General features: G+C 40.8%; 1 protein-coding gene across 1 annotated transcript in view; it reads left to right on the top strand.

Moving 5' to 3' along the window:
* EHF (ETS homologous factor) overlaps nt 1-11,810 on the top strand; it is a 32,463-nt gene extending 20,653 nt beyond the window's left edge. Inside the window, exons 3-9 of the mRNA XM_027882220.1 lie at nt 517-762; nt 1,068-1,127; nt 3,499-3,567; nt 3,659-3,727; nt 6,712-6,771; nt 9,154-9,349; nt 10,180-11,810. Of these exons, the coding sequence (XP_027738021.1) occupies nt 517-762; nt 1,068-1,127; nt 3,499-3,567; nt 3,659-3,727; nt 6,712-6,771; nt 9,154-9,349; nt 10,180-10,279 (800 nt within the window). The 3' untranslated portion in view covers nt 10,280-11,810. The remainder of the gene's footprint in view (nt 1-516; nt 763-1,067; nt 1,128-3,498; nt 3,568-3,658; nt 3,728-6,711; nt 6,772-9,153; nt 9,350-10,179) is intronic.
* The last annotated feature ends 339 nt before the right edge of the window (nt 11,811-12,149 follow it).

The following is a 12,149-nucleotide window of genomic DNA, read 5'->3' as shown; positions in this document are numbered from 1 at the left end:
GCTGTGGCCCATACTGACAGGCTTCGACTGTGGAGTAAGAGGAGAGAACTGTAGCTTTTAACCTTCTGTGACTAAATCCTACAATTTGTATTCATTTCCTGCTAAGCTCTTATTCAAAGAAAGTCTCCGTGTCATATTAGGAGAATTTTTTTTCCATCGTTTTCTTATGCACTAAAATTACTTACTCACACATCCCTTTTCAACAGTACTTCTGTAAGGTGTCTCCCATCAAAGAATTTTGGTGTATTTAGCCAACATTACTAAATTCATTCCTGTAAATTAAATCAGCGAAGAGATATGTAATGAAATCATTTCCAGTTTTTAATTGGAAAACTGAGGCAAAATCCCCCACAACATCTTCTCTAGCAATAGCTACCAAGTCAGTGTTAAGGACTGAGAAAAGTGTCTTTATCGGTGGACTTCCAAGGCAATTGGCCATAGATCTTTATTGTCGATGACATATTGTTGATGAATATTATGCTAACAGAGACCGTAAGTGCCTATTTTCTTTTCCAGTATCCAGCAGCTTCTATGGAACCCAGTGGCATGAAATACACCCTCAGTACTGGACTAAGTTTCAAGTCTGGGAGTGGCTGCAGCATCTCCTTGATACCAACCAACTGGATGCCAACTGCATACCTTTCCAGGAGTTTGATATCAACGGGGAACATCTGTGTAGTATGAGCCTGCAGGAATTCACTCAGGCAGCTGGGACAGCAGGGCAACTGCTTTACAGCAACCTTCAGCATCTAAAATGGAATGGTAAATAGACATTGGACAGAGACACAAGTAGAGTGGTCTGAATTCTGAAATCTTCAGAAGCCACTCACATTCCCCAGAGACATAACTGGCAGATCACAGTTGCTGTGTTTGCTATTTTGCTTATAGCTCTATATTTACTATAATGCTAAATTTTAAGGTAGGACTTAAGCTAGAATTCTGATGGACCAAGAGGAAAGGGTATAGTTCCCCTCTGGCTAGTTGTAGAAGTTGCTTCTTGTAGCTAATACCTTTGATTCTTCTGTGCTCATTCTCATAGGTTTTATCTGCCATATGCTTTCTTGCAGGCCAATGCGGGAGTGACATGTACCAATCTCATAATGTCATTGTGAAGACAGAACAAACAGGTGAGTGACAGTTGGGTAACTTGTCTTTTGATGGTGACAAAAAGGGGAAACTGTTCGTTCCAAGAGAGAGATACCAAAATGGTGTTCAATGGAAAGTATATCATGCAAAATTAAAGAAGTAACACAGTCAGCATCTGAAGTTTTGGGTAACACCACATGCACATGGCCACTTTTCCTGGGAGATCTCTGCAGTATCAACAGTCTACACTGATGGTCAGAGTTGGAATCATTAGCAGTGCTCAATGAATGCAGCTTTGTAGAGGACTTCATTCTGTGCTTCATTCACCAGATTTCAAGACAACTATTTCAACAATATGTCCAGTTAAAAAAAAAAAAAAAAAAGGAAAGAAAAATATTTTTTTATTAAGTTCTGCTAGTATCTGAAACACTAGGAAATTTCCCAAACAAACCACTTGGAGAGAAAAAAAGCGTTAGCATTACATTTCAATTTTTTCATATGTTTCAATGAAACTGAAGTCTCTCTTCCTAGTGCGTTCATTGCTAGATCCCTTTCCTCCCAGGACTTTGTTTCACTGAAGAAAGAACTTCAGCTTGGTTCAGCTGTCCTCTTCAGGCATGATTATTTTCCTGGTTCCTTTGCCAGAGCACTGTCTGTCCTCGCCTGTCCTTATCCAAACACCCTCTACCCCTCTAGTCCCTCTGTCCCTCTACTCCCAGCTTCTTTGTATGTGGGTGTGTTCAGGAGCCACGTTTTAATATCTCCTGACAGAACAAACAAAGATTTGCTGCATACAACGTCTCCAGCAAATACTGTCAGTCAGTTTATTCAGCTAAGCTGTAGAAGCCCAGCCTCTCCAGCCAGGGACACTATTCACCTTCTCCTTGCAGCAGGCAAGCCTTGCAATCTGCAATCCACTCCTTGCCAGTGTCTGCACAGTATGGGTGATGCTCATGCAGCAGCCTTGCTGCTTGCCATAGAGGTAACTCCAGTAATCCTTTAAGTCCTGATTTACGAGATCTTGGTATAATATTACTTACTCCTCCTACTAGAGATACATAGTACAGGACAAAGGACCTCATCTGCACATCCTGAAAAGGACTAGCTGATGGATGGTTCTCCTAGATATGCTGAATCAGGAGTGGCACAGTGGTTCTGGTGGCTCTGGTGATTCTGGTCATGGGCAGTGGGAGTGGGTTTAGTTTCTGCATGGGGAGGAGCAGGAATTGTGGATGGGGGCTGCAGGGAAACATACTCCTTTTGAGCCAGTAGGGACAGGGCTGGTGATTTTGAGGGGAACCCTCCCTCATTCTAGTAAACCATCACAGCTGCAAAGATATGGACACTGAAAGAGGCCAAAACGGGAAGGAAAGCTGTCTCCCCGTGTTCTGGCTAGGTAAGGACTGTTTTCAGAGGCAACATTAGGCAGATCAGGTGTCTAAGCAAGTAAAGGGTGTGTGCTACCGTAGGAACGCAAGTCCTGGGTGCCCAAACATGCAGCTATTAGTTAGTATGCCTGCAAAATTCCTATGTCATAAGTGGTAACTCAGCCAAACAGGATGATTTAGCTATAATTCATTTTTGGTTTTTTGATTTCATTTATGAATATGAAAAAAATTAGGTGTAACCTAGATCTGAACTTTATATCTCATCCTTTCTGACCTGGTTTTAAAAGAAAAAGAGATTTTTAAGACTTCTGACCTCAAAAATGCGCTGTGAAGAGAGTAATTTCCAGATCAACATACACATCATAAAGAAAATACTTCTGCTTATATTGATCCGTGTGACCAGAAGGTCACTAAAGACTATTCCTCTTTAGTCATGAAGGTGGTTTTTAGGTAAAGAAAGGGAGTTGATGTGCCTAGAATTAAATGGTCCTTCATCTAGGATGAGGCTTTGATGTTTCTCACTATGTGCTTAAGCATGAAGCTCTGTTTCAGAGACGACTTTCGAGTTCTACCATTATAGAAATAAATACTCATCATAAGCATCCTTCTGTTTTACTAGATATTTGAGAACACTTTCATCTTTACAGCACCAACGCACTGTCATAATTATCAGGGACTGAGAATTCAGGACTGGATTGGGTAAAGTTGATCTGGCATAGGAAACATCCTTCAAGGCCAGGCATAAATTAGTCAGGAAAAGGAAGAGGATATTACATTATTTCTAAAAGTCAGTGCTTTGTGTAAATACATTTGCCTGAATATGCAAAACCCCGTCCATAATTTGAGTGAAAGGAAATGATTTTGTGCATAGCCCCTCCACTTCTTGGTTCCCTTGACAGCTCTTTTTTTTCTTTTTTTTTTTTTTCTTTCATATTTCTAATTTCCTTAATGGTCAATATTTACCTCTGTGCTAAAAAATGTTTTTTTTAGTGATTTGATTTTCCTTTTGGTCCTTTACTTTCAGATCCATCATTAATGGTGTCCTGGAAAGAAGAGAATTATCTATATGACAGTGGCTATGGCAGCACAGTAGGTAACTAACATCACAATACTTCATGCATTTCTGAGATGGTTTTGTTGTTGTCTGAGGCTATTAGTTTAAATGTCTTCTTTTTGATTCCCAGAGTTATTGGACAGTAAAACATTCTGTCGTGCTCAGATTTCCATGATGACACCTAGTCACCAATCTTCTGGTAAGGAACTTGTAATTATATTTCTAATTGTTCGTCACTTGTCTCAGAGCTACTGACATGTAATAGTCTCTGTGGTCTTTTGTTGTTGGATTGAATCTGAGCCTCCAGTAATTTGAAACCAAGCAATGCTGATTCTGACAGATTTATTAGCTGTCATTATTACAATAGCTTGCTTTACAGAAATGCTTCTCTCTTCTCTATGTCAAGAGAAACATGATCACATAGTCTGTAATCTCCACATATCTTTAAAGTGACTGAGTCAAAGGGGCAGATGTTGCTGTCAGAGAGACGAGACATTCCAGCTACACCACACTTTTCTGCGGTATAGTAGGGTATGGGCAAACAAGGGCCATATTCCTCCCCAGAAGTGACTGTGTTTCTCTAGTGAGCCAGTGACTCATGCTGAGTAGATAGCTGGGTTTGGGGCCAAGCTTTGGGCTGGCCCAGGGAAGCCACAGGGCAGGCACCAAGCCCTCTGCCCCACTGCACCAGCACAGGGACCTCCTGCTGGAACCTGTCTCAGCTGACACGAGGGTGGTCACCAAACACCTCCTCACTTCCACGAGGGAGAGTTACACTCTGCCTGCTAAAGGGCAGAAGAAAGAGCAAACCCATTTGCTGTAGTGCCTGGTGAAAGTGCACTCTGGTCCCACGTGTCAGGACACACTGTGGGCCCTGTCTTGTGGGCAGGCGCCAGGGATGGAGGTGAGAGAGTAAGGCAGTGGGAAAGGAGTAGAGATGGCAGAGGAGCAAGAAATCAGGGAGGGAAAGGTAGGTTCTTCTTAGGAGGCTGTAAAGCAAAGAGATCTGAGGGGGACAGCAGTGGAAGTCCTAGGAGGATAAGAAAGAAAAGCACATTGCTGTAGATACAGCCTCACAGTGCTACCTCTGCACTGGGGGCAACCTGTGCTTCTGCATATGTACAGCAGTCACAGACTCTGTTCCTGCCAGTTCACTGCTTCTCCCAGCCCAGCTGGACTTTCCAAATGATATACAGTTTAAACTAATACACTCAGCTATGAATTCCAAAAAAAAAAAAAAGAAGAAAACTGCCAAACCTTAAAAAATACCCAACCAAACACGCTGTTTGCTTTCTCTGTCATCTCCACCTACTCTCATAAGATGGTTACCAGGATTTCAGAGCTCTTTGACAGGGTTGTGGACTTGTCCAGATCCTGGCATGGTGTGTTTATTCGCTGAATGCTTAAACCTAGAGTTAGGGTGGCATGCCAAGGGCACAGCCTCCTGTAAAAACTAAATTTGTATATCCCGTAAAAAAATGGCTCATTCCTGAATCATATGCAAATAATGTGTAACCTTTTGTCAAAAGTTTTGCAAGACAGCTTTGTTGAAACTGCATCATAACTCTTTTCATCTGTCAGGCCCCAGTCTCCTAACATGGCATGTTTGAAACCAGTCTCCATGTAGGAGCAGAGCAGGAGGCTATTTACACAGCTGAAATTCAGAATAAATCACTGGGTAGGTAGAAGGCAACTGAACTTCCAAGAATAAATCTCCAGCTAAGTAGAGCATAACAAACATTTGCAAGTGAATTGTGAGATTTTAAAATGAGAAGGCTTTATATGAGGGCAAATAAAGAACTGGGTCCTGCAGTCCTTACCTGGAATTCCCAGAGGCTTTTAATAACATCAGGGGAATCATAATCTGAGGAAAGGCAGTGAAATAAGCTTCATTTTACTTCCCCCACACCACACCCCCCTCCGAGCTGAGTGAGGTTCAGGTTAGTTCCTGCTCTTTGAGAATGGGAAGGCAAAATGACTCAGAGCACGTTTGCTGCTTGGGGGTCAAGGACAGTAATTTATCAGGCTTAGAATAGTAGAGGTTAGGTTTATCCCCACGGACTTGTTCAGTTTATGTTTCCAGTTATGTATGAATAAAGCAAGTGTGTGAATAACTTTGCATCTACCTTTTCACATGCAGTTATTGTAGTAGCTTGTGCAGATCTGACAAGTTTCTATGCAAATAAATATTTCCTGTGAGTCATTTTCCCATGCAAATGCCTGGTTTCCATGAAAAGTATGATAATTGTGCATTCATAGAAGCTGGGAAAACATGCGTGGGACCTTAAGCTTTGCTTTATGGGATTCAGGGACAAAGTATGCTGAAAACCAAACACAGAAGGGGCTCCCTCTCAGGACTATCCCACAGATTTTGAGAGACTTAGAGCAATCAGATGAAAGCTATTCATTAAGAACAAGAGCAGAGCCAGGCTGCGGTGGTTTGAGGGCGGGAGGGTTGAACGTGCAGACTGTGAGGTAGGTTGCAGTCACGAACAGGAGGAACTTTTTTTTTTTCATTTCTGAAGGAACACTTGTGCCAGAAACCCTACTCCTTCTCTGGCTGGCTGCAGGTGATAAAGCACCATTGATGAGAAATGGCTTGTTTCTATGGCTCTGAGCCACAGAAAAATATATGCGTGTCCAGCTGCCAAAAACTCCTACTAGCGCAGCCCCTTTCCCCCACCCTGCCCCCCCAAAGAACAACGCTTTGCCAGTTCATTATGTTTTAGTCAGGTAGGTGTTCTGTGCATTGGTACCAGCACATACATTTCACATTAGATCATCTCTTCAGAAACAAATAAGCCCCCAAAGATACGTGCTTCTGCAAAGATTAAGACATAATGGGACAATTCAGGGTTCCTTTTATAGATGTGATCATCTCATTTTTCTCTCTCTCACACATAACATGAGGTGAGGTATTTGTTAATCAAATTTAGGTTTCAAAAGCCAAATGTTTACCTCTGCATCCATTTTTATTCATCAATGGTCTCTTTGAGAAGTGTGCTGATTAACATATAGTAAAGAAAACAAAACTCTCCCTCCTCACTTAGATTACCTTCCTAAAAGTGATTATCTTTAAAAGAGATATTTGTTCTTTTTTGTGGTTTTATTTCTTTCAACCTGCTAGTCAGTGTAAAGCCTTTAATCAAATTTACAAATAGACTTCATTTTCCTTCCCTGCAGACTCTTCAGATGCAAAAAAATCTCAAGATCATACCCCAAAGTCCCACACCAAGAAGCATAGTAAGTCAACATCCATGTTTATAATGGTTGGTTAGCTGATTGAAGGAAAAAGAAACACATGAAAAGCAAATCCTCTTTGGAAGGGAAGAGGAAGCATCTTGAAAGCAAAACTGGTTGGATCACTATTGTGATTGAATTCTCCAAGGATCTGACGGTCTAGTACTGTTTGTTTACATTGTTTTTGACTCAATATTGCTAAATTTTTCAAATTGTTTTTATGAATGAGGGCTTATGAGGATGCAACCAGAAATCAGCCACCTCTGCCCTATGTTGAGCTGGGCTGGTGGAATGAAGTAAAGGAATGATAAGGAAGACTTGGGATTAAATCTGGAAGGTCTGTGCGTGGGCACAGTCATGCTCATGCCTGTGCCTGCCGGGTGTAGCATCCACCACAGACCCTGCTCAGCATCTCCTTGCAGAACTTCTCATGCGCAACATGACAAGCAAGCACCTGGCCCTCAATATTGCCACCTTCCTCTCCTCTAATATAACTCTCTTTCCACTGCTCTCACCTGTATTTTCTGCTAATTTTTATTCAACCAGACTCCGAAGACAGGATAGCATAATTGTGATTTCTGTACATAATTCCATTAATGTACTTAACTGAGATTTTTATGCGTCCTGTGCAATTCCCTATTTATAACAGAAAAGCTTAATATTGGTCCATCACTGCATTTCATGGTATTCAGTTTCACCTTGTTTTGATACGGCCCCCAGATTATGTCTCTTGCTGACTCCTCTTCTTACACTGTTCTGTCATTTTGCCCAAACAGAACTCCTGAACTTTATATCTGCACACAGATATCTCGTTTCTTTATTTGTGTGTATAACAAAGGTGTTAATGAAGGGATTGGATAGGACTGATCTGAAGATGGACCTGTGAAGAACTGGAGTCTCCTGACTTGTTCAGCTTGGAAAAGGGAAGGCTGGGGGGTTACCTCTTCATTGTCTACAGCTTCCTCAAAAGGGCTGATCTCTTCTCTTGATGGCCACCTGTAGGACATGAGGAAATGGAATGATGCTGTGACAGGGAAAGTTCAGACTGGACAATAAAGAAAGGTTCTTCACCCAGAGGGTGGTCAGTCATTGGAACAGGCTCCCCAAGGACGTGGTCACAGCACCAAGCTTGACAGAGTTTGGGGAGTATCTGGAAAATGCTCTTAATCATATGGCTTAGTTTTAAGAAGTCCTGTGAAGAACAGAGAGTAGGATTTGATGATCTTTATAAGTGCCTTCCAACTTGAGATATTCTACTATTTTAAGAACTCAATCACAGCCTTGGCATACAGAACAGGTCACATTGGCAGTCTAGGCTAATCCCTTACATTTCTGGTTTCTTCAGTACTGCTCTGTATCATGACCATTAAGTATGTTACTGATGTCCAGATAGACTAGGTCCACTACATTTTACTGGTTCTAGAAAACAATTACAATAGCAAAGAAAAATACTGAATTAGTCGACTGAAATCTCTTTTTACTTATGTTGCACTATATACCATTTTCGAGTTACCTTCACATCTTTGACTAGCTTCTTTCCTTCTTAATTTGGTCTAATTGCATACTTTTGAAGTCAGACCAAAGGACTGCTGTCTTTCTGGATAACCTTGTCACTTAATTTTTTATTCCTCATTCATAAACTACTTAATCTGATTTGTTCCATTTTTTAAGTCTTTTTTTTTCTTTTTGACCTGGGATTTCTGGTGCCATCTTTATAGTAACTGTGGGATGTATCTGTGTTTAAAATGGGAGGTCTACCTGCTGAACTTGCAAATCAGTTTTTGCCTTTTCTATACCATTTTCAAGCTTTTTAATATGTTTTTCACATACCATTTTGGCTGGCCAGTTTTGTCACTGTGCCCATATCCACTCTACACCTCCTTACTTACTCATTCATGTGGAATGGCATTTCACCTCCTGTGCCTTCTCTCTGTCAAGTGCATGGACATTCAGTGCCTGCTTCACAGTAATCTTGGCTGTTTCATGTACCACATAATAATATCAGGTTAGATGCTGTGCTGTAGAAGAGTAGCAGGAAAAATGGGCAAATGAGATGAGGGGAAGGCTTAAACATGCTCTCTTCAGGGCAGAAACAGTGCCGAAGGCAGAAGGAAGCAGTGGGTGGTTTGGACTCTGCTTCCTCTGGTTGCCAGGGCTCCTACCTGCCTGTCAAAGGGCTCAGACTGCCCAAGGCCAACACTTACCTCCAGCCTCGGTGTAAGGCCTGCCAGTACTTTTTGCCTATATATCTCTGAAATTGGGGTCCTGCACTCCAGGACTATGGCCTGTCCCTACTGAGTGTTCACCCTCTGTGGATGACACAAAAAAGCATAGCCCAGAAAGCTCCTGAGACACTCCTTCTTTCTGCCTCCTTTCCTCTTTCAGACCCTCGAGGAACTCATCTTTGGGAATTTATTCGAGATATTCTTCTCAATCCTGAGAAAAACCCAGGATTAATCAAGTGGGAAGACCGGTCAGAAGGTGTCTTCAGATTTTTAAAATCTGAAGCTGTGGCTCAGCTCTGGGGAAAGAAGAAAAACAACAGCAGCATGACTTATGAGAAACTCAGCCGGGCTATGAGGTGAGCTGAAACATTGCTGAGGAAGCCTGCAGCACACAAACACCCTAACTGAATGGAGAATCTGTTTGACTTCAAAAATGATCTGTCAACAGCATCAGTTGCTTTCTTTGACAGCTGAATCTCTCCAACTAATTTTGAGACTGTAGGGTTATGTTCTTTGTCTTTTCTTCCCCTCCTGTTTCTGTATCCTATAGTATATATAACATAAATAATTGTATATATATATATATATATATATCTCCATAAAGGAAGGAAAGAAAGTAGGAAGGAAACTTTGTTGCAGAAAGCTGCTGCTGAACTGGGAAGGCTTAAATACGCAGTAACGGCCAGAGACTTTGTTATTTTCAGCAATGTTCAGAAACTAGCCATACCTTAGACCCATTATCCTAAAATAGGTTTACAAATTCTATGTTAGAACTTTCTTTCCTTTTTGATTTAACATTTTGAGGATTTTTCCATAATCTTTTAAAGTTCAAAAGGTGCTTATAAATGGAAGATGAGGTTTTTAACTGGTTTGATTTTAGATTCTGGCTTATCTGGAAATAAACCCCCATGGAACCTCATAAGTGTGTGTGATAAATATAGCAATATGCTTTGACCTTAAATATGGTGAACTTCAAACCAGAAGCTAATTAATATAAAGTAAAAAGAAGACTTCCATTTTTCCTTCTCTGTCATTCAATTATGATGATCTTAGGTATTATATCTATCTCTCCACAGAAAATAAAGACTTTTTAAGGCAGCCGAGGGATTGTCTACTTGGCAGTGGTCTCTGAGCACCATAGGCGAATTTACTCTTAAATTTTTTTTGTGTGTTTTTATTTTAACAGATACTATTATAAAAGAGAAATCCTGGAGCGTGTGGATGGTCGGAGATTAGTATATAAATTTGGAAAGAATGCCCGTGGTTGGAGAGAAAATGAGAATTAAATATATCAAGAAATAACATTTAAAACACGTGGATGTAAATATTCAAAGACTATTTTCTTATATTTATGTACCAAGCTGGGGTGAAAAAACAATTCTACTTCTGTTGGGAAGAACGAACATTATCATTATTGGTGTTAAAATTATTTTATTTGAAGTATGTCCTGTATGGGGAAAAAATGTACACAGTTTTCTGTGATGTAAGTTAACATTATAGAATTATGATTATTTTTCCCTTTTTGTGAAGTTTTCCTCTTTTTATTTTTTTTAAATCATACAGGCATAATGTGATTTATGAGTGATTTATTAAAAGAAAGGGAAGGAGCTAAATACTAGGGCATTTAGGGAGTTAGATAATCCACTTTGGAAGGCAACTAAAAGTGGAGGAAACAGTAAAGCATCTCTGAGCCAAGTAGCCTTCTTCCACAGTCAGCTGGTTTATAGCTTTCATTGGCCAATACCACTTGTTCCTTCCTTTCTCCGATTTCTGAGTGTTTTAATGCTTTGCTGGCTTTCAGCTGCTTGTTGAATTAGACAGTGGGTTCCTCTTCAGTTGGTTTATCACAGCCACAAAGAGCAGTGGCTCTGCAAAGTGGCTGCAAGCATTTTTTTGGAGAACCCATACTACCTCCAGCACTGCGACCTTCTTCTCAAAGCAGAAGTTTAGGACCAGACCTTACCTGCTATGGAGTATCCTAATCTCCAAAGAGCATCCAGCTCATCCCAGGAAAAGGGCTATTTGTTTTTAACTGATATCTTTGAGGTGAACTGCAGGAAGAGAGTCAGTCTTGGGGACCAAAAGATATTGAAGGAAGATGATTGTTTTCTGATTGTGCAAACTTACCAAAAGGCACTGTTTTCCCAGTAGGAATGTTGATGGTCCTCTCATGCTCTTGCACTCCTAATTAAAGCATTCAAACCTGTGCCATACAGAACTGTGAGGAGGTGGGCAAGCAGAACATACGTGAATGCCATGGCATGAGGAAGTGGTCTCTGCACTTTCTTCAAGTTGTATGGTCCTCCTGGCAAGTCAAGTCTCACTTGGACAGATACTTTCAAAAAACCTTTGAGAAATGCAAAATACCCTGTGTGTGTAAAATATTAGTTTTCCCTTTGCTTTTCACAAGTCTGACTCTGTATTGCAGTTGTATTTGTCAATTGTGCTTGGAATTCTCAGTTGGAGAAAAACCCATCAACATAAATACACTGAGATTTTGGGGACATTCAGATCTGGGTCAGTATTTTGGCCTCATCTCTAGCAGCGCTGTGCAGAGATTGCATGTTCATTGGCAGGTTTTTCTTTCTCCACAAATACTTCCTGCTGACACCAACCACATGCAGGACATGGGGAAATAAAAACTAGAGGAGGTAGCGCTTCACCAGGTCACTGAGTACATGAGATGTGGGAGTTGAGAAACAGGATTTTCTTGGTGATGTTAACAGAGGTGAAACCAGGATCAATATGAACTCACTTTTTCAGAGATGGGAACTTTGGAAAACAATAACAAGGGCTGAGAAGTCCAAGATAAAAAAAAAAAAGAAAGAAAAAAAAATTAGGATTAAGAATATTAAATCCATCCAATATTCATTTTCTCAGGAGTCTCCTGGGTTTGAATCTATATTAGCTTGAAATTCAGCAAGGTACAGCTGGAAGTTGCAGGATATTCCATTTTTTGTTTGTATTGAAAGGAAATAGAGATGAAACCAAGAGACAACAGAAGTATCAATATAAAGGGTATAAAATGTGCTTAGCAACAATTTGTGGGCAAACATGAGAGCCTAACTTATTATCTACACATGTAGGGCATGTTAAACAGTAACACCACCTCCTACACTGTGTGTGCCAGAGCCGTCACCATCAATTACCCATACA

The sequence above is a fragment of the Empidonax traillii genome, unplaced genomic scaffold, assembly GCF_003031625.1.
Source record: "Empidonax traillii isolate 1590-97213 ecotype Southwest subspecies unplaced genomic scaffold, ASM303162v1 scaffold103:size1334136, whole genome shotgun sequence".
NCBI classification, from domain to species: domain Eukaryota; kingdom Metazoa; phylum Chordata; class Aves; order Passeriformes; family Tyrannidae; genus Empidonax; species Empidonax traillii.
Note: the sequence above shows the minus strand (reverse complement) of the source record. Positions and strands in the feature narration are given on the sequence as shown.